Source organism: Bubalus kerabau, chromosome 4 (assembly GCF_029407905.1).
Source record: "Bubalus kerabau isolate K-KA32 ecotype Philippines breed swamp buffalo chromosome 4, PCC_UOA_SB_1v2, whole genome shotgun sequence".
NCBI lineage: Eukaryota > Metazoa > Chordata > Mammalia > Artiodactyla > Bovidae > Bubalus > Bubalus kerabau.
The window spans coordinates 112,045,545-112,071,786 of NC_073627.1; the positions used below are offsets into that span (position 1 = coordinate 112,045,545).

At 39.8% G+C, this 26,242-nt stretch overlaps 1 protein-coding gene across 1 annotated transcript in view; it reads right to left on the reverse strand.

The window, feature by feature from the left end:
• Window positions 1-17,566: 17,566 nt before the first annotated feature.
• The window catches only part of TRPM3 (transient receptor potential cation channel subfamily M member 3), a 299,435-nt gene continuing 290,759 nt past the window's right edge, over window positions 17,567-26,242 (reverse strand). Inside the window, exon 24 of the mRNA XM_055578293.1 lies at window positions 17,567-22,997. Coding sequence (XP_055434268.1) covers window positions 21,545-22,997 — 1,453 coding nt within the window. The 3' untranslated portion in view covers window positions 17,567-21,544. The remainder of the gene's footprint in view (window positions 22,998-26,242) is intronic.

Here is a 26,242-nt window from a genome sequence, read left to right on the forward strand (position 1 = left end):
TGCCTTTCAGGCAGATTCTTTACCCACTGAGCTATGAGGGAAGATCCTAGCCCATATTACAGGACAGTAGATATAGAAGCTACTTCGGAAGAAGGAAAAATGTCTTCTTAAAGGATGATTCAAGCAGAACCCAGTTCTCTGTCCTTATGGACTCTTCTATGTCAGGGTTTAGGTTTAAAAAAAATCATTACTTTCTCCAAGCCTTGCCTTGTGTCTGGCTTGCAGAATAAATTAAGAGCAATTAAAATTAATGTCCTGCTCATTGCATGGCACTGTTTATCATAAATTTGCTTCCTTCATTATGTGGTCTTATAGATGATGTAAGATCTCTTTTATCATTAATGAAATCACAGCCTAGTGTTCTTTATTTAAGGATTGTTTGTTATTTAAGACCACACTCATTCTTTTTGATCCCATTTTGTTGATATCATAAACCTGTGTTAGAAAATGACCAAATGAAAAGGAATCTTTGGACTGCTGATTGACAATCGTGGATCATCCTGTTTCCAATCTCTCTCTCAAGTATAAGGGATCCTGAGCCTTGCATGATAAAGCCACAAATGGAACTAAATTATGCTGAGCAAAAATAAATTCTTTTACTGAGAATTTCCCAGGAGTTTTGATATTTTTGACTCTTACTCACTAAATATGGAAAAGATTGAGACACCATGAGAAGCAGGGGAGCTGTCTGCTTTTTTTAGTCCTTCTTTTAAGAAATTGTTTCATCCCTTTAATGCTGTGTTCACAATATATCAGAAATCCCCTCCTTGTAAAAAAGTCACAAACCTTGGCATGGTAACAGTTTCTGGAGATGTTCTCTGAGGTTCCATTTTTATATAAAGAGATAAAAGGACATATATTTTTATATAAAGAATATATATGAATTATAATTTATATTTTCTAATGGTCAAGGTATTGTCCAACATATAGAAATTATAGAAATGGACATTTCACAGTATCTTTCATCTTGAAGAGTCAAACCCCTTTAGACATGGTCTCCTCTGCCTCCCATTCAACACAGGCTCAAAGTGTTACCCAAATTCAGGAGGTGCATCAGTGGAAATATGGTGAAAAGTATGTATATGTGTATATCTTTCTCTCATGTTAAAAAGTATGATTTCTAATGATACAATATAATTGCTAAATTGCTCTATTCTCACCCTCTTCCAGTCTAAAACTAACAATACCAACACCACAACCAATAATTTAATTATTAACATAAGGTTGTTTTTTTTTTCAGTTCTATATCATAAAGTGATTTAGATTAGTTCATCTTGGAGTGGTTCTGCCACCAATTATACACATACTTAGATTGATTTGCTTTATTCTACTTCTGACTTTTAGGGTTGTTTTTATACTATATTAACTTTGTTATAATTATGCAAGATAGTAAATAGTCCCAAAATTAAATCTATAAAACAAAGGTATATTCAAAGAAGTCTAGCCTTTTTCCTGTTCCCTCTACCTATTTCTTCTTCTATCTGTAGTTAAAAATTGTTTTATCATTCCATTAAAAAGTATAAGCAATGTGCATATATCTACTTATATCCTTCTAATTCTTAGATAAGTTATAGTATACCATACATACTTTTTGTTTCCTTCTTTCTTTTTGTACTTAACAATCTATCTTGAATATTACTACTGAGTAGATAGGCTACCCACTCCAATATTCTTGGGCTTCCCTGATGGCTCAGATGGTAAAGAATCCTCCTGCAATGCAGGAGACCTGGGTTTGATCCCTGGATTGGGAAGATCCCCTGGAGGAGGGCATGGTAACCCACTCCAGTATTCTTACCTGGAGAATCCTCATGGACACAAAGAATCAGACATGACTGAGCAACTAAGCACAGCACAGCACAGTATTCAGAGATATTCCACATTTCTAAAAGGGCATATTTCTCACTGTATTCATGTACTAACCAGATCTTACCAACCTTCAGGACCACACAGTTAAAAACAAGACCCTTTTAGAAGAGCCTCCCATAGACAGTTGGAAACTGTCAATTGTTGCAACTACTTTGAAAAACAATTTGACAAAATCTGAAACAGAGGAAAGTATATTGGCTACAACTCAGCAATTCTCTTTCCAGAAAGACTTAGTGTTGAAGGCGTACAACATCATTCATAGTAGTGGGAATAAAAAAAAGAAAATCCTAAATGTGTATCAAAAGGAGAATGGCTAAATTAAACTGTGATGTAAGTGATAGAAAACTATATAGCAATGAAGAGGAATGAACTAGATCCATAACAACCATACAAAATCTATGGGATGCTGCAAGAGTAATTCTGAGATAGAAGTTCACAGCGATACAGGCCTTCCTCAAAAAACAAGAAAAATCTCAAATAAAAAACCTAACTTATTATAACACCTAAAAGAATTAGAAAAAAGAAAAGACAAAACCTAAAGTCAGCAGAAGAAAGGAGATAGTAAAGATCAGGAAAGAAACAAATAGAGATTAAGAAAACAATAGCAAGAGCTAGTTCTTTGAAACAGTAAACAAAACTGACAATCCTCTAGTCAGGGTCACCAAGACGAAAAGAGAGAGGACCTGAATTAGGTCAATATATAACAAAAACGATTTCAAAAACATAATATTAAATACAAAAGATTATAGGACAAATACAGTGATATATCATTTACGAAAAATTAAAATCTATGAGACAGTACTGTGTATCATTTATGGCTATATAAATAGCAACAGCATTAAAACAGGAATAAAGCCCTTTTTTCCCCTATGAAAGAAGGGAACAGAGAATTGTACTTGGTAAATTGAAGTGTTTTTATAGTGTTATTCTCTCTTTTTCTCTGTTTATTGCTCTGCTTTTCCTTTCAGTTCTCCCTGATGATTTAGGATTGATTGATTGATTGATATCTCTACTTTAACACATCTGTGCCAAGGTTATCAAAAAAACATTGACCATGCTGGGCAGCAATGCACCCTGGGGGACCAAGGGGATGCAACGATGGTCACTGAAGTAAGAGAGAACTCCAGGGCCATAATTACTTGGTGATCTCGGTAACTTTCCAGAAGAATATTCTTGTGTAAACATGTCAGATCTGTCAAAAGTACACCAGATCAGCTCCTGAAATTGTGAAACATCAGTTACATTCCTACGTGTTCTGTGACCGTGTAAAGTGCAAATTTTCATCATAGTAGAAGACAAAAACAAAAACTGAGCCCTAGGTAATGTTAGGCAGGAGCCACAGTGTTTGGGGTTGGGAGAAACAGTCTTACATCCTAAGAATTGACATTTGGGGCTAGAGGACAAACTGGCAGCCCACAGATGCTTTTGTTGAAATTGACTTTGAAAAAAAAAAATTGTTGAATTTTTATTGAAAAATACAAAAAATGAATCATTCAGAAACTTGTAAACATTTAAGTACTAGAGAAATAGGTGAAGACTAAACCACCACCACCAAGAAGAACAAACTTATTGATGTATGGCAAAACATCACAATGTTGTAATTACCCTCCAATTAAAGTCAATAAATAAATTAAAAAAAAAAAAAGAAGTATATACTTCCAGTTGCAAAATACATGAGTCTTGGGGATGAAATATACAGGGTGGGGAATAGCGTTAATAATTATGTAGTATCTTTGTATGGCGACAGATGGTAAGTGCATTTACTGTGGTGATCGTTTGGAAATATATAGAAATACTGAACACTATGTAGTGTACTAGGAACTAACACTGTTGTAATCATACTTCAAAAACAAAGAAACAAACTCACAGAAAAACATATCAGATATGTGGTTACTAGAGGCAGGAGGTGAAAGAGGGAAATGGTAACTGGGATGAAGGTAGTCAGTCAAAACTACAAGCTTCTGGTTATAAAAAAGTACTAGGAATGTAATGTACAACATGATAAATATAATCATTAATACTGTCATGTTATATATGAAAGTTGGTGAGTATAATCCTGAGCTTTTGTCACAAGAAAAAAAATGTTTTTCTATTTCTTTAATTTTGTATCTATATGAGATGATGGTGTTCACTAAACTTAGTGTGATAATCATTTCATAATGTATGTAAGTCAAATCATTATGCTGTATACCTTAGGCTTACACATTGCTGTATGTCAATTATATCTCAATAAAACTGGGGAAAAACACATTATTCAAAAACATATAAACACTTGTGTGGGAAGATTTCACACGTGAAAAAAAAAAAAAAAAGCCCAGATTTCTAGAATCTCTTGGAAAGAGAGATTTGAGAGAAAGCTTTTGGCACCATGGGGCCCACTCTGTAGTGTGATGGATAGCAGTCCCCTTTAGATGGAGCGTGTACTTCCCTGCCAACCACAATTCCCATCTGACAGTGCCTAGATGAGGGCAGCAGGTAATGGCATTTGTATTCCCCACCACCACCGCCTTTTTTTCTTCTTAAATATTTTAGTCATGGGTTTCCAACTAAATTCCAATCGAAATTCAAAGGATGGGCCAGATAGGGCTGCAAGGGCCTCACGATCCTCCCTCAGGTCTTTGTGTTTTTCTGTGGGGGACAGGGAGTGTTGGACAGTGTGTTTCAGTTAAAATTACAGTCAGAAGTTCCTCAAAACCCTGCTTCCTCAGTGGTAGGAATATGATTTTACTGCTCATTCTTGGTCCTTCGTGGCTGTGAAAGGTGAATAGGAAGAGCAGAGTGCACCAGGCCACCAAAAATAATTTTCATAATTCGGAATGCAGACCACACTCTAATATTTATAACACCCACAAAAACAATCCCCAAAACACTAAGTAAAATTAAGAGTTCCTGCTCCTTATCTAGTGAGAAAATAGATTGAAATGCATCCCAGACCCCATCCATGCCTATGGCATGGGGATGGTGGGAGGAGAAGGGCTTCCCAGGGGATATCCATCAGGCTGAGGGGAAAGGGAGGCCCAAAGACAAACACGCTTAGATGGATCATTCAGTCAAGGACTCATTTCTGCAGGGCAAACCTCAGAAGATTTCCTATTCTATGCTGTAGGCAGAGGTGGGTTCAGATGAGTCAGTGTGAACCGAAAGACCCACATATCACTGGACTAAGTAGAACACATGCAGCTATAGCCAGAATCTTTCCAGAAAGCAGGCACATGTGTTACGTGAACCTAAAGACATCTGGAAGTGATAATCCATACCACTGCCACCAGTTTTCACATTTCACTTCCTGTTTCCTTGCCTGCCTGATATCCCATCATTAGAGTCATTCACTGTATTCAGGTACTATCCCTAGGCATGCTCCCTTCTTACATAAATATCTTTTGGGAAGGCTTTAAAAACTTTTTAATATACTGTATATGCCAGGCTGTTTCTTCTGCATGAATTTAGGTCATGTAGCTATTAAGCACTCACCAGGATTGGAGCTCCTGTAACTCCAGGAGCTCCATGCTCCATGCATTGATTTTTCAATATATGATCCTGGGACATCTGGTGGTCCTGGAGACTATTTCAGTGGGTCTGTGAAATCAGAACTATTTTCATAGTATTATTAAAACAGTATCTGCCCCTTTTACTCTCATGATTGTATGGTGGAGTTTTCCAGAGGCTACACAATAGGTGACATCACAATGAATCGAATGCAGAAGCAAATTTGAGAATCCTGTTGTCTTCTCTTAAGCCAGACATTAAAGAGGTTTGCAAATATAAACTAATGCTTTTGTTTGTTTGCTTGCTTTGGAGCTTTATGGAGTCCTCAATAATTTCGAAAAGTGTAAAGCAGCCTGAGATCAAACTATTTGAGAACCACTGCTCTGTGGCACAGCTTCCTTGGAATGTGGGCTGAATTCTGTTTTTCTGAGATATCCAGTTAAGAGAGGCATTGGGTGTGGGAGTGGGGTGGAGAGAAAGACAGTCTCTGTCCATAAAAGATCCAGACTTAGCAATGAAAAGATAGCAAGAAGGTGAAGAGAGGGCACAGGGAGGGGAGTCAGGAAGAATTAGGAACAAGACATTGTCCTGGCCCAGGACTGATAGTGGGATATTGTGGTGTAGTGGTAGGAACAAAGGCCTGGAGTGGTGTGACCTGGGCAAATCACTTATCTTCACTGGGGCTTTACTTTCCTTGATTATTGGTTGAACTCGATCAGGATTCTCAACCCAGGATTGTGATAGAATAATAGAGAATAATACAGCAGTAATTAAAGATAAAATAATAAAATTGTGAAGGCTGTAAACATTTACTTAAAAAATGAACACAGATTCAACGTGGTCCTGAATCATTATGCTGCTCAACTCTTTTGAGTTCTGATTTGCTTTCTTGAATGAGATTACTGCCAGCATAGAGTGGCTTAGCCAAGGGAGTATAAGTCATTATAGCAGAGAAGAGAGGCAAGAGCCATTGGAAGTAGATAACTTAGTTTCTCTTTCAGCTCCAAGTCTCCAGAGGCTAAAACAGTGTTTGAAGTGCATCCTGGTGACACATGTTCTTAAAGAACAGAAGAGGGACATGCTTACAAGGAGGGTCAAGAGTTAACAGACTAGCCAGCCACACAGACCTGGGATTATTTCTCAATGCTGTTATGTGATATTTGTGTGTCCTTGAGCAAGAGATACAATCTCTCTGTTAAAAGGGAATAATAATGCCCACTTTCTAGGGCTGCGGTAGCTGTTCAGCGTGAACATGTGTCAGACTGGCTGCCTCAGAGCCAGCACTTGGTGAACACTGACCTTCTTCTCTTTTATCAAAGTGAGCAAATAGAGAACTGAAAAATACATGAAAAGTTTGTCTATCTGAGTGCTTCTTGATGAAAGCGGGGGCTGCCTCAGAGAAGTGCGGTTAGAGGACTCAGATGCTGAGTACAAGGGGAAGAAACCTGGCAATGCTGTATCCTGAAGCTGAGCAGGTATGGAGATGCCATGTTGGTGGCCTCTTCCTTCCTGGTGGCAACATGGGGTGTCTCCTCACTCATAGCTGCTCCCCTGGGTTTCACTTCCTGGGAGACATGATGGATGAACCACAGCCAGCAGAGACTCTGCTCTCCATTTATCATCTTCTGGCTTGCTCAGTGGAGCCATTTGCTTTCCAACAGGTGAGTTGGATGAGATGGATTACATGTTGTCAAAATAGTAAGTAATGGGATGCTGTGGTCATTCTTTTGTAATGTAGAAGTGGGAAACATTTAAGCATTTCAGCTTAGCTTAACAGCAAGCTCAGGAAATAGATATTTATGATTCCAGTCCTCCCTCCCCTATCAGTTTTACTTATTGACGAAATTTAACACAAAAAGTGCCTTGAAAACCTTATTCAGGTTTTGTTTTTTTTTTTAAAGATTTTCTTGGCACAAAAGAATTTGGAGAAGATAAATACTAAGACTAAACCCTATTTTATAGTACTTTATAAAAACAAATATGGAAGGCAGAGATTTGAGAAGATAATTCATTGTCAGCATTCATTGGTTAGTTCCATCAAATGAGTTCCAACTGAAGAGTTACTCTTTGGCATCCCAGAACCCTAAGAGGTATAGAGCTGCAGATACATGGTTTGCATACTCTCTTAGAGGCAGAGGTGGGAAAAACATAGGCTTTAGAGTCTGAGAGATCTGTGTTTGAATTTGGGCTCCATTGCTTGTTAGCTGTGTGACTTTGGAAATATCTTTAACTATGCTGAGTCTCAACTTTCCTATCCATTAAGTTGGAAGTAAGAAAATCTACATTGTAGAACTGTTTTGAAGGTAAGACATACTGTACATGAAGTGTCTTGCAACAATTAGTTCATTTCAGCCACTCAGTTATGTCCAACTTTTTGTGACCCCATGGTCTGCAGCACACCAGGCTTCCCTGTCCATCACCAACTCCTGGAACCTGCTCAAATTCACATCCATCAAGTCTGTGATGCCATCCAACCATCTCATCCTCTGTCGTCCCCTTCTCCTGCCTTCAATCTTTCCCAGCATCAGGATCTTTTCCAATGAGTCAGTTCTTCGCATCAGGTGGCCAAAGTATTGGAGCTTCAGCTTCAGCATCAGTCCTTCCAGTGAATATTCAGGACTGATTTCCTTTAGGATTGACTGCTTTGATCTCCTTGCAGTCCAAGGGACTCTCAAGAGTCTTCTCCAACACCACAGTTCAAAAGCATCAATTCTTTGGCACTCAGCTTTCTTTATAGTCCAACTCTCACATCCATACATGACTACTGGAAAAACCATAGCTTTCACTAGATAGACCTTTGTTGGCAAAGAAATGTAACTGCTTTTTAATGCTGTCTAGGTTGGTCATAGCTTTTTTTCCAAGGAGCAAAAGTCTTTTAATTTCATGGCTCAGTCACCAGATGCCTAATAAATGGTGGTTCTGATGATGATAACGGTGTCTGTAGTCTGTGCTGATAAATTCAGTACACTTAGTTTAAGCAGAGCTATTTGCCCTGTAGAGTTGCCTCTTAGGATTCCTTTATATACTAATATTAGTGCTTTTCAGTTCTGTCCTCTGGTCTGGCTGAAGATTATTAGGTTTTGAAAGAGGTTAGCTAATTATCTGACTAGCTTATATATAGTCACAGGTTGTATCAATACCTTATGAAGAAAGTATATGAATAGCTATAAAACCATGGGAGCATAGGTATATTGTGTAAGTGTCAATAGCAGGTACTTTGCAGATGGATAACACATAGGAGGGTCCACTGGAGATTAAATCTGTGCATTTGCTCTTCTCTGTGTAGAGATGCCAGAAATAACTTTGGAAACTTTGAAGGTGACCCATAGAAGGAAGGGTGTAATTACCTTAGAGTCATTGGGGGAGATACTCTTGGAAGGGTACTTTATCTTTGGGACATGAGCATGACTTCCCCTAGAAGGGTACATGGGAAAGGGAGCTCATCAGATCCGCTTTTTCTGAAGGAAAAACCACTTGTTCCCTAATGTGGGTCTGGGAAAGGAACGGAGTTACTTCCATCATGGGGTCCATGAGTGGGAGATGCCAGAGTCATTGTGAATCAGCACTCCAGGGGTGGGTGGATGTGCTGGGATCGCTGGTGTATGTGCACTAGAGACCTGAAGTGGGAACCCAAGGGGAGTGAAGTCCACAGCTCCACTTCGCACTCTTGTACAGGGACAGGCCTTTTTAACAGACACAGCAGCCTGTTCAGGGAAGAGGCTCAAAGTGGTCTGATTCGGGCCAGACATTTGAGACTGTGCAGAGCCAGTGTTCCACAGTGACACCATGTGACATCAAGAAGTCGTGGTAGCGGCACATTGATCAGATCTAGTTCTCACCTCGCTTGAATGTGAGTGTAGGACTGCTCCTTTGTATTGAGTCTTTCTGGAGGGAGGGAGGGTGCATTTTGCAATGCCCTATATAATAATTGATTAAGTCAAGGAATGTCTCAATGGTTACTAAAACCGTTAGTCAACTCCATAAAGTCATGATGAGAAAAGGTGGGTGCTTAGATAGGGGTGGCTTTCTCATCAATGCACAGTGCTTCATGAGAGGGAGTCAGGGAGCTTGATCTCTACAAACAGATAATTGAGATTATTTATCAACCCTTATTTGCAGGCAGAGCTTCCGGTTGGAGGGCTGTGGAATCTGTGCTTTGCAGGAGACTTGAAGGCACACAAATGGTTCATACTGCCTTCACTGGGAATAGATTGACCAACTTTATTCCAGGTCTTTCTGGTCCAACTTCAGTGCATTTTATTCAGCAGCTGTGGAGGAGGACAGATGAGCACCTGTCGCTTGCATCAAGGCTCATACAGCTGTCAACTTGATTTTTTCTGCAGACGATGTTTCAAAATGACCCTGTGCTTTCTGTTTTGACAGTCTCCATTGAGTCTCAGAGCTTTAGAGCTGGAGGAACATTTGGTTCTTAACTTAGGGTTCAGACAGTCTTCCCTTGGTGACTATGGGTGGCTTTTGTGGCTTCCAGGAGCCCCTTTAAATGGTCTCCCAGATCTAACCTTTTTTTTTTTCCCTAAGGAGGGTTCCTAGCTTTCAATAGATCCCATAAGTGGTAATAACTCAAGAAATGTAAGCACCACTAATCTGGTCCAGGCTCTAAACATCTCATAACAGACAGAGAAACTGAGAGAACAAATTAGGAAAGGAAGCAGTTATTGAATTTGGGAATGTCCATATACTTTACAGGACTGACCTGATTTTCTGCCACTGCAGACTGAGCTAATGGCCCAGTAAAATTGGTTGAATGAAATAGAGCCACTAGGGAGCTTTTGCTGTCAGCATAGAAACCCCAAATAGCAGACAAGTCTGGTTGAAATTCCTAAGAAAGAAACATAATTTAGGAGCAGCTCCTTTGTGTAGATTACGTTTGAGCTTGGAGAAAAAATATCATTGAGAAAGATCTCTATCAACAAATTCCATCTCTCCACCCACGGCCCTCCCCTCATGGCCCCTCCACCCACTGTCTTAAAGAAAAAGTGGGTCCCTTGGCAAAACTGATGCAAAAGAGAGCTCAGTTTTCTTTTTTAAACAAAGACAGCACCCTATTTGATGAAGCATTGCTGTGCTTACCATGTAAGACAGAAAGTGAAAGTGAAAGTAGCTCAGTCGTGTCCGACTCTTTGTGACCCCATGGACTGTACAGTCTATGGAATTCTCCAGGCCAGAGTATTGGAGTGGGTAGCCTTTCCCTTCTCCAGGGGATCTTTCCAACCCAGGGATCAAACCCAGGTCTCCCACATTGCAGGTGGATTCTTTGCCAGCTGAACCACCAGGGAAGCCCAAGAATACTGGAGTGGGTGGCCTATCTCTTCTCTCTAGAAGATCATCCCAACCCAGGAATCGAACCGGGTTCTCCTCCATTGCAGGTGGATTCTTTACCAGCTGAGCTACAGGGAAGCCCATGTAGGGAGATGACTGTAGACAATTTCTGAGTCTGCAAATTATGGTTATAGCCAGCGATTGTCCCTACCCCTGCCTCTACTCCAAATTCCCAAAGATGTAGCCAAAATTGTGCCTGAGGGAAAAGGTACAGCTTGTCCACATTGTACAAAACAACTGCCAGCAAGGAGGTATCTCAAAGGATTCTCAGCTGGGCACATACTAAAAAATAATCCTCTAGAAAGGATGACTAGTTATTCACCAGGGAATGAAGTAAGAGGATGACATTTCAAACAGAATGCGCCAACACTTGGTTGAGTGTTTCTCAAACAGTACCCATGAAATATTTCTGGAATTAGGGAGTTGTGAAATTTCTTCAGAATGTCTTTTCATCAAGGGGGTTTAATCTCCTTTTGCCTAATCCTGCAGTTCCCCTGACTGCTCCTCTCCCTTCTTGACCATACCATGTTTTTACACATCACAGTTTCCCCCAGAATTCTTCAGTCGCTTTCTTTTTAATACAGAATGGAATTCAAACTCAAACCTGGCATTTATGTATAAAATGCTGAGTCATCTTTTCCTGTCTGGGGAAAAAGAAGAAGAATGCCAATTTCACAGATGTGTTGAGAAGATTAAGTGAGTATTAGGGATAGTTCTTCTTTCCCACAAGTCTCCAGCGTGGACCCTCTACCCTTATAGGTTGGCTTCCCAGAGTTCTCCCAGTGTCTTATGTGTTCTCATGGCTACACGTTTGTTTTGCCTTGGACCCCAGCCTTCCCCTCACCTCCTGTCTTTTCAGTCCTGAACATTCCTTGAGGCCCTGCCTAGCTACAATACTCTTTCTGACCTCTTACTTCTAAAAGCATCTCTGTGCTGTTCTATGCAGATTCTCAGAGTACATAACACAGCCCTGTTTCCTGCCTGAATGTAAAACCATCCACACACTGCCTTCCTGGTGGCCATGCTGCTTCTACATGAACACTTCTAGTGTTGATGAGCTAAACTTGGGCTGCTCATTCCATTTTTTTCAGCAGCTCTAATTAAATAACTGGAGTATGTAATTATCTTTTAAGTCATGACAGTCTTGCCTTTTTAATAAAATTTTCAGTTCTTCCAGAGGAACAAAGTACCTGCTAGAAAGGCACTGATTGTATTTGTGCCTAAAATTACAGTTTCATGACATTAATAGTTAAAGCATTGCTAACACTTTTCTTTCTTCCACCTTTATCATTTTTTAGTGGAGAGGACTTGCTATTACAGAGCTTGTGATTATTGCAGCACCCAGGACAGAAAGAAGTCAGAGAAAACCCTCTTGGTTGATGTCTACTGGTACTTGAACCAACTTGACTTAGGCCACTTTAGGTTACTCTTCAACAGTATTTGAATTTCTGAAAAAATTCTGTTGCAAAACTTACTCCTTTCTCTCCCTTTTTCTGTATTCTTCTAGTCTTTTTACTATTTATATACTGTATCTGTACATCTGTATACAGTATATATAGTATATATACTGTATATATATCTGTATCTGTATACTTGGTTTAGTTTTTATAAAAATTCAGATTACACCCTATATGATGCTTTGTATTTCCTTTTAAAAAGACAATATACCAGTGACATTTTTTAATGTCAATATGCGAGTTCATGCTCTGACTCTTTGTGACTCCATGGACTGTAGCCTGCCAGGCTTCTCTGTCCATGGAATTTTCCAGACAAGAATACTGGAGTGGGTTTCCATGCCCTCCTCCAGAGGATCTTTCTGACCCAGGGATTGAAGCTGAGGGTCCTCATCTCCTGCAGTGGCAGGCAAATTCTTTACCATTGTGCCATGGGGGAAGCCAATGTCAATATACAAAGATTTAATCATTTTTAATGGCTCCAAGTGGTCGCACAATTGATCCATATTTTTCTTCTATTGATCAACATATTTCCAATTGATTCTTGAATTCTGATTTTTTTTTTACCTTAAAAGATATTAAAAAGATAGATGACCACCACACTCCTATTCACAAATTCACCCAGTGTTAAGTGTTAAATTTTGCCACCCCCATATTTATATGTTGAAATCTTAACCTCCAGTAGCTCAGATTGTGACCTTATTAAGGGATAGGTCTTTGCAGGAGCAACTAGTTGAGATAAGGCCATATTCAGGTAGGTTGGGCCCCATATCAGTGTCCTTATAAAAGGGGAAAATTTGAGTATAAACCACAGGGAGGATATTATGTGAAGATGAAAGCAGAGATAGGATGATGCTTCTATAAACTGAGGAATGCCAAAGATCGCCAGAAACTCACCAGCAGCAGGACAGAGGCTGGGAACAGATACTCCCTCACAGCCCTCATAAGGAACCGACTCTGCCAACACCGGTCTTGGACTTCCAGCCTCCAGATCTAGATTCAATCCATTTCTGTTGCTTAAGTCACCCAGTTTGTGCTGTTTTGTTAAGGCAGTCCTAGCAGATTAATACACCCAGTCTTAAAAATAAAAAGTTGTTTAGTGCTTGAGATAAAGAATATTGGGACAATAGATGATGATTTTGAGTGAAGGCCTCTCTGTGGTGTCTGCTTTGTGTCATCAACTGTAAGATAACGACTGTGACCAAGACCAAGCCTTCTGGAAAATGGCTCATACTATAAAAAAGTAGTTTGCTGGATGTTATGGCAGAGGCCAAGTTAACCACCAGAGATCGGGCATGGTAGAAAGGAAACAATTACTGAGAACTTTCTATAGACAAGGGTGTGGTAACCCAGGCCTTTCTAGGGTAAGTTATCTTCAGGCTTTTAATCAAATTGGGTAATATAAACAAGTAAATGTGATAAATTATCTCTAGAAAATTTAATCTTTCTCTACCTCCATTAATATGTCCTTCAAGGAAGCTCCATGTTGATCTAAATCTGAGATTTTGGCAGCAAATGATGGATGATCCAATTTTCCAGGAAATCTGAGGACACATGATTGAATATTGTATGTGTTACATAAATGTGCACATTTATGAACATAGACAATCTGCTTGTAGAAAGCTATGCCAGCCATTCCATTTTCCAAAAAACTGAAAACAGAGCCAGTGGGAAAGGTAAAGATAAAGGTACTCTTTGGAGCAAAGCCTCATTCATTCTCCACACTGGGGTCCATACTGGAGACAAAGTCCACGAGGCTGGGGCTGTCTAGAGGTTCTAATGAGGATGAAGCACTGTAACATTTGGGTGCTTAGCAAATTAACATTCCCCTTACCTTTAAAAATTGTGAATCACTATATTGTACACCTGCAACTTATATAATATTGTACAGCAATTATACATCAATTAAAAAAGTTAATGTCCCCCTTACATGGCATGTCGTCCTCCTGTCGACTAGCTAAACCCTCTTTGTTCTTCAGGGCACATTCTGGTGTAATCTGCCCCAAAGGGCCTTCCTTGCCCTGAGCTGCAGAGCACAGTTGCTCCTCTGAATTTCTAGACTCTTTATTTTTCATGCTCTACTTCTTAGGTGGTGAAATAGTAATTACAAAATTATATCTGATCATACTTTATTATAGTCAGAGTCAAAACTCCACAGGGCAGGGACTCTGCCTGCTTTATTCACCTTGGCACACCATTGAGCACAGAAAAGGTACTCAACAAATTTTTTGTAAAAATAAAAGATTGTACATACATGTGTTCTTCAATTTCTTTTCCCATTATTATTTGAAGTTAAAACATTTGTGCTGGACAACAACATTCCTTCTCTGATGCCTGGATATGACCCACAGACCACCAGTTGCAGCCTCTGCTCTACAAGTAATTATAGAGCCCAAGGCAATCATCTCTCCGTACCCCAGCAATTCTTGTCATGAGAATGGTAGGAATCACATGGTGGCAAATAAATGCACAAAGAAGTCCAAGTCATGTTTTGAACTACTGAGGTTTTTTGTTTTTTTTTTTTATTGCAAAACATTTGTTACAGAAATTTCAGAAAGTTTTTCCCGTGGTATCTGCCAACTTCTGCTTCGAATTATTTATCTAAACAAACAAGCTCAAAGTGCATTGTGAATCCAATAATAGACCTTTAAAAAAGAAAACTTCCTCTAAGGATTTATATATATTTATAATGTTGATAGATATGCAAACCACTGTCTATCTATACACAAAGAAGGAAAAGATGTATATATACTTAAGAAACCCAATTGCAAAATTATTTTATTTATAGGAATTCATTTAAAAATGATATTTGAATAACTTTCCCCATTATAAACTATGGTTAGAACGTTTACAAATGAGAGTCTAAATTCTGTGTTATGGAATAGCAATGAGTATAGTATACTGCATGGACTGTTCTGAACAGCAGGAGAAGCAAAATAAACTCAGGTCAGACACTGTAGTGGCAGGAAGCAGATAAGCCTTGATACAATGCTATGGTACTCTTCTTCTGAATCTCCCTCACAAAGATCCCACATTTAGGTCCAGAATGATGCAGCTAGCAAATATACATGCACATATCATTTGAGAGAACAGAAAGAACCCTGAATAGGGTGAGTTCCTTTCCCTCCCACCTCCATTTTCAGTGTATTTTGTTTATGTATTCACTAAGTTGGAATCAGGAATATGGTCCTGGTTGGCTCTGACTCAGAGGTCCCAAACTATTGCCTCCAGGTTTGAAAGCTGCTGGCAGACACGTTTGGCTAGCGCAATGTTTGCAAATCTGAATGTGAATGTCTTCGTAGCAGACACGTGCTCTCTCAAGCCCTGTAAGCCCTACTTCTTTCTGTTGTTTTTCCCAGCCCAACCTCCGCATTTGTGTTCTGGATCCAGCCCCTTCACGTATTTGTATTTGCAACCCCACAATCTAGAGGCAGACGGCTGCTGCTGATGATACGTGATAAGCTGGGGTAAAGATGTGACTGATTCTTCTGGGATTCAGACAGGCAAAGAATTGATGAGGTTGATGCAAAGACCAGTGAAGTTAGGAGCATGGGGTGAAGTTGCGGGGAGGAAGCTAAGTCAGTGGGAAGATGAGGGCTGGACAAAGTCTGAAGGCTTGCAGCCGCTGGTTCAGTTTCCTCTGCCAGGGTCCAGAGGGTAGGAGGTGATAGGAGATAAAGTCAACTGGTCTGGCAGAAAAAAACAAAAAACCTTGTGCTGGGCCAAGAGCAAGAAAGAAAGAAGGGGGTGAAGAAGGCTGTGTATCCAGGCCCAAGGCTGAACCTCTCTCTGCATCCCCCAGCCCTCAGCAGCCCCCCAGCTCCAGAGGAAGGCCTAGGTCAAGGTTGGCACTGACGCTGTTCAGAAAACCTATGGCCTTCTAGCCATACATGTTCTTTTCACTTCCCAGCACACAAACTTTGTGTAAATGGGCAATGGCTTGAAGGTTTAATGGGGTTGGGAGAGCAGGTCAGTTAGGGAAGGGAAAATTTACCTCACTCTTACTGCCACCTGGATTACTTGGCCACTGAATTCCTCTTAGACACATGTAGAAATGGTCATGTCTTGATTTCATTAACAGTGATCAGTGCAAGGAATTCATCAGAGAAAAGTTAACGCAACCAACTTCTCAAATAAAGTACCAAAAAAAAAAAAAAAATCCTGTTTTCCTTAAAATCAGAACCAACTGCTCCTTTGATTGACTCCAATCTGAGAAAGAGACTGTTTGACAGGTAAAAAGAAAGCCTAGGCCAGTGCAGGCTGACAGAAAAGTTCTCTCTACTTTTTGAGGAGCCATCATTTATAAGACTATGCAAATTTCATCCTCCCTTGTTCAGATGTTGAATGGCTTTTCACAATGAAATGGTGACTTCCTTGAAGCGCACTCTCTTCAGAGTCAACCTGTGCTCAATGAGACACGCAGTCACCCATCTCTCACCCTCCCCCAGGCCAGGCTCACACACAATGTGAGAAAAGCCCCAAGGTAGGAGAGTGGTCACATATTGTCCACTGGATTCATCCATACTGATACGTGGATTTCTACACTGTCTTGAATGGACTCCTCACTCTCATCTCTGGTTTAGCAACTTGCACCCAATGGCCCTAAAGACTCAGAAATATGTCCTTCATATATCACAGATGCACCAACACTAGAGCTTGGTAAACCCAAGTGGTGTTGGCTAGCTATCTCCAGGTTACATAGCTATAGGCCCTGCAGTTAATACTTTATTCCATATTATTTGTTCAGAGCTTAAAAAAATAGTAAAAAATCCTTGGTTACTTTTTTGTTTTTAATTTTTTTAAATTGGACATAATCCCCAAACAGTGTAAGAAGCCCAACAATTTGAGTGAGTTCCTAACTGGTTTAAGTATCACAGCAGGCAATAGTAAAACATTAAGTGCCTTTAAAAAGTTAAATTAAATGCATAAAGCAGTGCATGCATTTTGTCGCCACAAAAATTAAGACTGGATTTGGAGAGGGATTACTTCATTTAAGTCACATTAATATTGTTAAAGAACAGTGAGCTATAATGCAGTATTTAGAGCAAGTATATAACCACCTACACACTAGCATCACTTTATCGAGAAACAAACATATTAGTGTTACTACATGAACATACTTAAAATACTGTACACTGCTTCCACATTGGGTTAGCAGATGTAAACAGACAGCTAATTCAACTGGAGCTTAAGATGTTATTTTCAATTTGTCATATAGTTTTTGCATAACATGCCAGTTCATCTTTCACAAAACCGTAACTTGCCTACCACAGCTTGCAGGGCTGGTCAGAGGATGCACATCAGCTCATACAAATATTTTACAATGGTCTATGGGAATGTGGAAAAGATGAAGCAGATCAGGAACAAAAGTACCCATTTCACAAGGATGCTAAATAACATGGAGTTAGGAACATCATTAATCCTTGCAACATGTGCTTCTTTATTGAATGTTACAGATTTGTAAAGGATTATAAAGTTATCCTGTAACGCTCATTAATACAACCACATGCTACAGCTATGCTGAGTTAAATACGGGCTACATATATGTTTACATGTGTTTTATAATACAGCATTGCCCCACACACACTGAACAGTATAGCTTATAGATATAGCATGATTGATGACTGGATAATATATAATTATAGAAACAGCCCAAACGTTCAGAAAGATTAGACTGTATAGCCTTAGAAAGTGGAAAAAATGTACTATCCAGTTATCTACCATAATATTATCTATAGAAACCATCTTTTAGAATACATTTGAAACATTCAGAAGAAACACATTTTGTGTTTCTTACAAGTACATTTTTATTTGATAATTCTGATATATATATATATATATATATATATATTTTTTTTTTTTTTTTAAGGGGGAACTTTCAAAGTGCTACATAATATCCTAGACCTGGAAGCTTAGATTTAAAAAAAAATCCAGTTCTGTAAAGTGCTGCATTCTGACCCCTAATACACCTTCTGGCTGGAGAAAAAAACTAGCCCCGCCAATTATAGCCAAGCTTTCCAGCTTCATTCAAATTCACCCAGGAGAGAGTTTCTAAGTATAAATATAAAGTTTGTTGATTAATCAGGAATTCCCAAGGTAATTTTCATTAAACATCCTTACATTTTTTTTTTCAAAAGGACTGAGCAATTTAGAACAAATCATTCCATATAGTAGTATATAAAAATTGGCACCTTAGAAGCATATGATTAAACCAAAGCTATTATTTCCTTGAGCGGTCTATGACTTTATTTATATTCCTCAATAACTTGCTGCTCATGGGCTGCTTAATTCACAGAGAAGGTAATTAATATCCCCTTGATCAGGGACATGGCGAAATAAATGGTCTAGACACAAGCTGACCGTACAAGGCCACAGAATCAATGCCACATTGGTGTGTAGAACACCCAGAAATGGAAAGAAATGGATGGAAACGTAACACACATGTAAATGCACAGGAAAGAAATGGCTCATGGAAGTTATACAGGTTGTGTTTAAAGTCACTTAAATTTGACTTATATATTTCACACACTTCACAAAAGATTTAAGAACTTCATTTTCATGCACAACAAAAGGACCAGGGAGTCACAAGGTCAAGGCTGTTAAATACTTTGTTTCCTAGATTTGGTTCTCTCCAGAAATCACAATGAATGGAAACACTCATGCTCATAATTTCTTTCCCCTATTTTCAATCTGGTCCAGAATGAGGCCCTGGAGGTGCTGTGATATCCTGCTCTGTGACCAAAGAAGAATAATTTCACCTCCTTCTTAGATTCCTCCACAGATTTAGAGAAGCCTCTGGCTTCGTAAGTATGTTCCATATTTAAAATCATCAAAGTGTTTAGGATGTAAATACATCAAACTAGCAAAAGCTAATCCAAGGAACAAAAGTAACAAAATCTGGGTTTAAACTCTGGTGCTGAGACTTGGCCTTCCTGAGAATCACAGAGAAATGGTCTTGAAATGTAAAGTGCCTATTACAGCTGCACGGATTATGAATAAACATGGTTCTTCTTCCTCATTATCAATCAATATGGAACCAGGGGTACATGAACCCTTTAAGGTTATATTGCAACTCTACATGGACATACTTTTTTTTTTTTTTTTTCTGGGAGGTGAGCCCAGAGCTTTCATTAGATCTTCAAGGAGATTCATGACTCAAGGAAGTTTTAGGGCAACTAATCTATTCTTAGACCAAATGCATGTTTATTGAGGGGAAATGGCCAGTAAAAATATAATTGTTTCTAGAGCAATTATATATGAGGGACTCTGGTGACTTGTTTCTTACTCACTTAAATCCAAGGAGTGAAGATGGAATTGTTTAATTCTTTATATGCAGCAACATCATTGTCTCTACACCTGAAAAGCTTGTTCAGAAGATTTTGGTTTTTGTTTTAAATATTTAAAGGCTAGAGATTTTGTCCATGTTATCACTTGATTTCACATAATGAGAAATCTGGAATTCAAAACCACAGAAAAACAAAATAACCAGCAAGTATTGTCTTTTTCCTTAAAGATTTTTATTCTCCTTTAAATCAGTGATCCAAATAGGAATCCAAAGATTTGATAAAGATTTCTTTATCCCACTTTAAGTCCAGTTTCTGATCTAGAAATGTATGCCTATATTTGAGAGTCCATAATACTATCTGGTTTAGAACCGTACATCTATTCTGATTGTACTTGAAATAATCTTTGTGCAGGAGAAACCAGACTAAACGAGATGCCATGACAGCAAGTGCTTCCACAGAAAAAAGAGGCAAAGGGAAGGTAGTGAGTGATGTTGGCAACTCTAGTTTTGTACAAGGAAAAGCTAAGGTCATAGGGATTCTAAAAATTTATAATTTCAACATGTCAAAATTTAATATAATTAACTCTTTCAATGGAACTCCTTGGATATTAAAAAATCCTGGTTATATCTCAAGATGATAGAAAAGTCCAAGCCTTTTAAGAAAGCTCTATATGTCTTTTTATAAACTATATATTAACATGTCTCTCTGTGTAAATGCATATAAGCAGCATATACTACAGAACTCTTTATATGTTTATTTGCTTTCTATTTTAGTCTACTGCATCTTTTTTATAGCTCTGTGTATAAGAAAAATATTCATGGTATGCCTGCTACTGATGGCTTGGGTTGATACCAAACTCCCAGTCAATTCTAAGGTTATTTATGGTTTTGAAACTTCCCTAAAAAGTGCTTTGGAACATTCCCATAAAAAAGATACCAGCCCTTGAAAAACTCCAATTAAATTTATGCTGAGCTCAGATTAAATGGCAAAACTCTAGGTATGAAAATATCCACATGTAACCAGATATTCATATACAAAATGGTCATGTGATAGGTGGTGTGGAAAATTGGCAGTTACATCCTGGAGATGTTCAGAAGACATGGTGGATTCATACACATGATGAGGGTCACACAGCAGCATCACACATAACATAGATGGTGGGAATATAGCAGTATCTCATATGGCAGTTTTAGGTGAGTTCTGCCTACTATTTTTTTTTTAAAGTTCACTATTATATTCAGTGAGTGGCTTCATTGATGATAAGTGAGATACAAAATAAATTAAAAAATATAAAATTATTTAATTACATTCATCCTGAGCTTACTTGACTATACTTGAATGCCCACTGTATATAATAAACCACTTGACAATTGTTTTTAACATCAACTCTTCTTTCATTTTGATTGCAATACAAAAAGGCATTTCTTTTCCCTTTATTTTCTTCAAAAGAGATAAAAGTTGTGGCACCAGAAATGAATATATAAGAGACAGGTGAACTATGACTGTTACCTTGTTTTTTCTTTATAATGATCAATTACAGAAGTGTTGGCATGAGAAGGATGTGGGACGTTAGGTAGAACTGCTTGCTGCCGGCTTATACTGAATAAAAAGGATGCTCTTCATCAGTCACCAGTGATGGAGCCAATGTGAAAAGAAAACAGAATTGAAGTTTAGAATATCTCATTTGTATGCTGGCTACTTTATTTTATTTTGCAATTTAGCCCTGCATCCTAAAACTCTTGATAATGGTCAGAAATGGAAAGATGCCTCCTGGCATGGAGCATGCTTGATGCCCCATTCATTCCCAGAGCTCATGGCTTTCTGAAATGACTAGTTATACACATTCATCTCAACCCTTCTTCTCCCTCTTTCCCCTCCCTACCCATCAAGTGTGAACATGACTTAAATCCCCTGCATTTTGCACTGGGCCAGATCAAATGTTTTCTTGATCTGTGACCCAGAAGTCACCTTTTAGTTAACAACTCCCAAGGAATGACTTGTTTTGCTCAGCTAAGAATAAAGCAGGTGAGTTTCAAGAAACGGGAACAGGTGAATTTCAGGGAGAATTTGAGGGCTGGATTCTTGAGCCTCCTGCAAAGCTTATTAGAAGGTTTAGTTGTGCTTGCTTTCAAAGCTGTGAAAAGCAGACATTCTGGAGAGTCTCCTCATGGACAGACTGTCCCCTCGGCCCTCTGGCTTGGAGGGCTTACTCCTCTGGAAGGGATTTCTCAGGCTTGCTGTGTTCCGCTGCCTGTCAAGTTTGTCACTGATGGAGAAGCTCTTCCTGGTGTGGGCATATGGTGTGCTTGGCTCCTCTGCTGAGTAGCTGTTGGCGCGCTCTATCTTGGAAACTGTGATGTTGTTCGACAGGGTTCTGTCTGAATTATCACCCTCCTGGGGGGGCACTGTGATGGTGGCCTTCCGGCCCTTGGCCTCATTCTCCTCACCATCAGAGCTGGGGTGACTCAGTTCTGCCTCTCGCTCGGGATGGCAGCACAACGATTCCTCCACTTTCCCTCCAAGACCTCCCAGGAAGGTGGTTCTGTCAGCAATCACTTGAGGAGCATTGACACATCTCGTGTCAATACAGTCTGTAATACTTGTATATTCTGCTGTTTTCACGGGCACCCCAAAGTTGGCATAACAGCTCCTCGAAGGAGAAAACATAAAGCTATGTGATTTCACGATGGAGGCTTCTTCTAGAAGAAAGGGGGTGGTGGCTAGGTAGCGGCTACTTTTGGAACGCTCAATGGTGTGGTACATTGGAGGGTCAGTGTCCCATGGATTTTGGCATTCTGGGATGTGGGTATAGTCTGAAGAAAAAGATCTAGTGTCCATGGAGGTGATGTCCTCAAAATCAATGCTCCGGCTTGGTCGTCTGTCTGTGGGTGCAAGAGTTGCATAGGCACTACTTGAAGGAGCTGTGGAAGGTACTGGAGCTGAAAAGCTTGGTTCTCCCAGCCCAAGGATGTTCATGGAATTGTCCAGTGGGTCTATATCACAGCGGAGCTCATCCATGGCAGAGACATAGATGTCTATACATGAAGATGGTCTTCTGGAGTCGGGAACAATGGCCAAGGTGTTTGCAGGGGCTGCAGGAGCTTTGGATTCTTTTGCTACGGAGTGGGAACTAGTAGCTCGGTGTAGGCTCAGGGATCTTTCTTTAAAAAGACTCTCCAACTTTTCTATCCCACCTTTGTCTTTCATATTGACTGAATAGAAAGAATGGCTTCGCATACGGGGCATTAAGGTTGGAGAAGTTGGGGACAAGGTCTCCTCACCTGCAGGGTCTATACTCTCTTGGAGCTTGAAGGTGTTCCCCTCCTGGCTGTTGAAGCTGCTCTGGCGGACAATGTAGGCTGCATCTGTGCAGTCCGAGGAGGTCCGCGAGCGGATTTTGTTGGACTCAGCCCGCTCTAGACCTGTCAGGCGCTCCAGGGCTGTGGCCATGCGCCCGATGAGGTCCTCAAGCTGCGCCAGCCGGATGTCCACAGTCTGAAGTGAGGCCTTCATGCAGTGCTCCCTCTCGTTGACTTCCTCCAGCCGCATGGACATATTCTCCACCCTGGGCGGGAAGAGAGAACCAGAGTCACTCTGGGTAGTTTCTCTGCAGGAGGCTGTGGAGCAGGGACAGAGGGGCTTGGAATTGTGCCCCAACTTAGTGCCATCACTGTCCCACTGGGGGGAACTGAGGGGGTGTGGGTAGTGAGAAGGGGTGGAGAGGAGAGGATGGCTGTGACCCTGTCACTGGGAATCACAGAACTCCAATCTTTCTAAGCTAGAAAAGGCTTGAGAGTTGATTGAATCCAGCAGTTTCTAGCTACTAATCCCCTTTCCCTCAGGGAAACGTCATGCTCAGTCCCAACAAATAAACACCTAGGCAAGGAGGTCTTGAAGAGGAGTGAGGCCAAAGTCCCACTCTTTGCCGCCCTCCTGGCTTCACTGTGGCTTGGGGCAGGGTTCAGTGACCTAAATAAGGACTAGGATGTTGGCGTAACAGTCGCCAGCAAAATGAGAATGTTACATTTGCATGACTTTACCCAGTTTTGCAGTAGAATTGTAGAATGTAGCTATTCTTACCGTAGTGTGCATGTAAAATTTGTATTTTATGGACTGGGATTATGTTTATTTTGCATATACATAATAATCTTTTGTTGTTGTTCTTATTCACAACAATCTTTTTAGAAAGTAGTACCTCCAAAGGAACTGATATGGTCCTATTACTGAGTCACCTGGGGTTGACCTTATTTAACCCGATCCTTTCATTTATAAAGGATAAACAAATATCAAGAAATTTGGCTAAGATTACATAATTTGTGGTAAACTCTAGAGTGGCTATCAATAAATCATCCTACGCCTCTCTCTGTCTTTCCAGGTAGCTGATCCAGGTGCTTTCTATCCCAGTTATTTCTATAGTCCCAATTCTTAAGGGTGTGATCTGTCTCATATTCCCCTTTGCATTTCCATGTTGCCAGCCCAATACCTGCCAGATGTCAAGAAAGGCTCACTGAACAAATCACTGTGACAAACTTGATTTCAATTGTTTAATGGGTTGCTAGGCCATTTACTTATAAAGACGGAGACCACATATTTGAAATAAAATTGTGCCATATTTTTCACTTGTTCACATTAACTTGGAAAGGACAAACCAAAGGCAAGTTTTGGTTTGAGCTTAAACTTTCACTTTTAAATGCCAAAAGGCAAATCTTGGAGAATCTAAAAAAGATCTATTCACAACTTTTTTTGAGAGGATAAAGATACTTTCCTAATTCTTCCAATATGCACAGCAAATTACTTGACCATTGACCCTTAAAAGGAACATGGCTACATGCTTTACAGAAGATGATAGGAATTAGAGCTAGATCCCTCCAATTGTTGTGGTGGTGGTGTGTTAACAACAGCAACACCTCTATCCGTGAAGAATATATATTTCATTGCCAGAAGGAGATACAAGAGGCATGTGGTTTCTCTCTCTGAGGGACCTATAGGTTAAAAAAAAAAAAAACACATACATGTATAAAAGCCTACTTCTGCTGGCCAGAGTGGGAATATGTGATTCTCTTACCTTTGCAACACCCTCCCCCGCCCCCCAACAACTCACTCTGCTCTTTTTATCTCTCAGTTTCCCTTCATCAGTCTAAGTTTCTGGACGGCTCTCAAGAACCCTGCTTCAGAAACATTTTTTTTTTTTTTTTTTTTGCTCCTTTCTGCTGCTCCATAGCCAGTTTAGCACCTCTAGGGTCTAGGCACACTCTGCCATGATGCTCAGGTATATTTCCAAAAGACTTGTACACTGAGCAATTCTGTATCTGGCAAACCCAATGTTACTCGTCCAGCTAGCACAGATGATTCAGAAAGAAAATTCAACTTTTTCCTATTTCACTTGTTTTGTGGTATACACGTAGCCCAAGAAACAAATTACTTACAATAATAATTTTGTGAGTCTTAGAGACTTACAATTGACTTTTTCATCATCTATCCTATGGAGTTTGCAAGTATTACAGTTCGTTTTCGCAATGCAATACGCTTTCGGTAAGTAGATAAAAATACTACTTCATTAAACGCAGGAGTGGGACAGATGGTACATTTCTGTAGAATGAGGATTTTTGTTTGGGATACTTAGGTACTGGGTCCACCTAGCTTTTCAGTGTTGGCAGAGTTACAAAATGCAGGATAATTTTCTTCCTCCCTCTCCTGTCCTTTCCTGGAGTTTGGTATATACAAGGTTGGTATGGAAAGAGATAAAGATGTTCTCTGAGTATAACTGCATGTGGCTATTGTTTTGGGCATGGGAAGATATCTCCCTGCACTGTGGGGACCCCCCTGAGCACCCTACCTCGCTTTAGTTCCAGAATACAACACTGCAGAGAAAACTAGCAGGTGAAAGGCTGAGCTAAGGCACCAAGAGGCAATGAAAGAGTAAGGACTTGGTTGTGGGGAATAAACAGAACCCAGACACTAAGGACCCTAAGGAATGGGAGGGAGAGAGGAGGTACAAGGAAGAAGGGGGTCCTCCGGGAAAGCAAGGAGGTGCCCAGTGGGAGCCTCAAGAGCAAAGATAAAGAAGTATGGCTCCAGGGGGTAGAACTAGGGGAGGAAAGCATTCTAGAACAAGGTCAAGGAGCTATTCTTCACCAAATCTTAACTTTCCTGTGGGCTCTGAGGCGCTTTGGAACGTAAGACTTGAATTTAAAAAAAAAAAAACAACAAAACAGAACTGTTTTATCTGTTTTCTTTCAGAATCCTGGATGTGTTTAATCACTTGACTGTATGTCAGTCAGGTCATTGATATAAGTGATAGGGGTTTAATATAGGAGTTATAAAAAAGAGGAAAGTTCCTAGAGTCAAACTTACATACGCTTGTTCCATACATAGAGTTCTTCCCTTAATCTTTAAAAAGAATTCTGGAAAAGTTAATTTGTCAATGGGCATGCATTACAGATATAAATAGGTATGAGAAACAAATCAAGAGTTTTGGCTCATAGGGGTAGTTTCCAGGAGCTGACTCTGGTCAAATAACTCAGGAGATCATATGGAGATAAGAATGGTAAGATTTTATGGATCAAAAGGAATCCTCAAGGAGATACATATGGCAGTGACTAAGTAAGAAAAGAAAAAGGGATTTGGAAAGAAAGATATTGTATGGGAGGAACACTTTATTTTTCTTTCCTTCTTTCAAATTTCCAGATCTTGTGTGACTTATTTCAGAATAACTCAAGAGACAGTCACAATAGGCACCCAACAGAAACCTGGAAAGGTATGAGGTGGTTCTTGTTCCCAGGAGGCCAAGAAAGCAACAGCCAGAAGTCC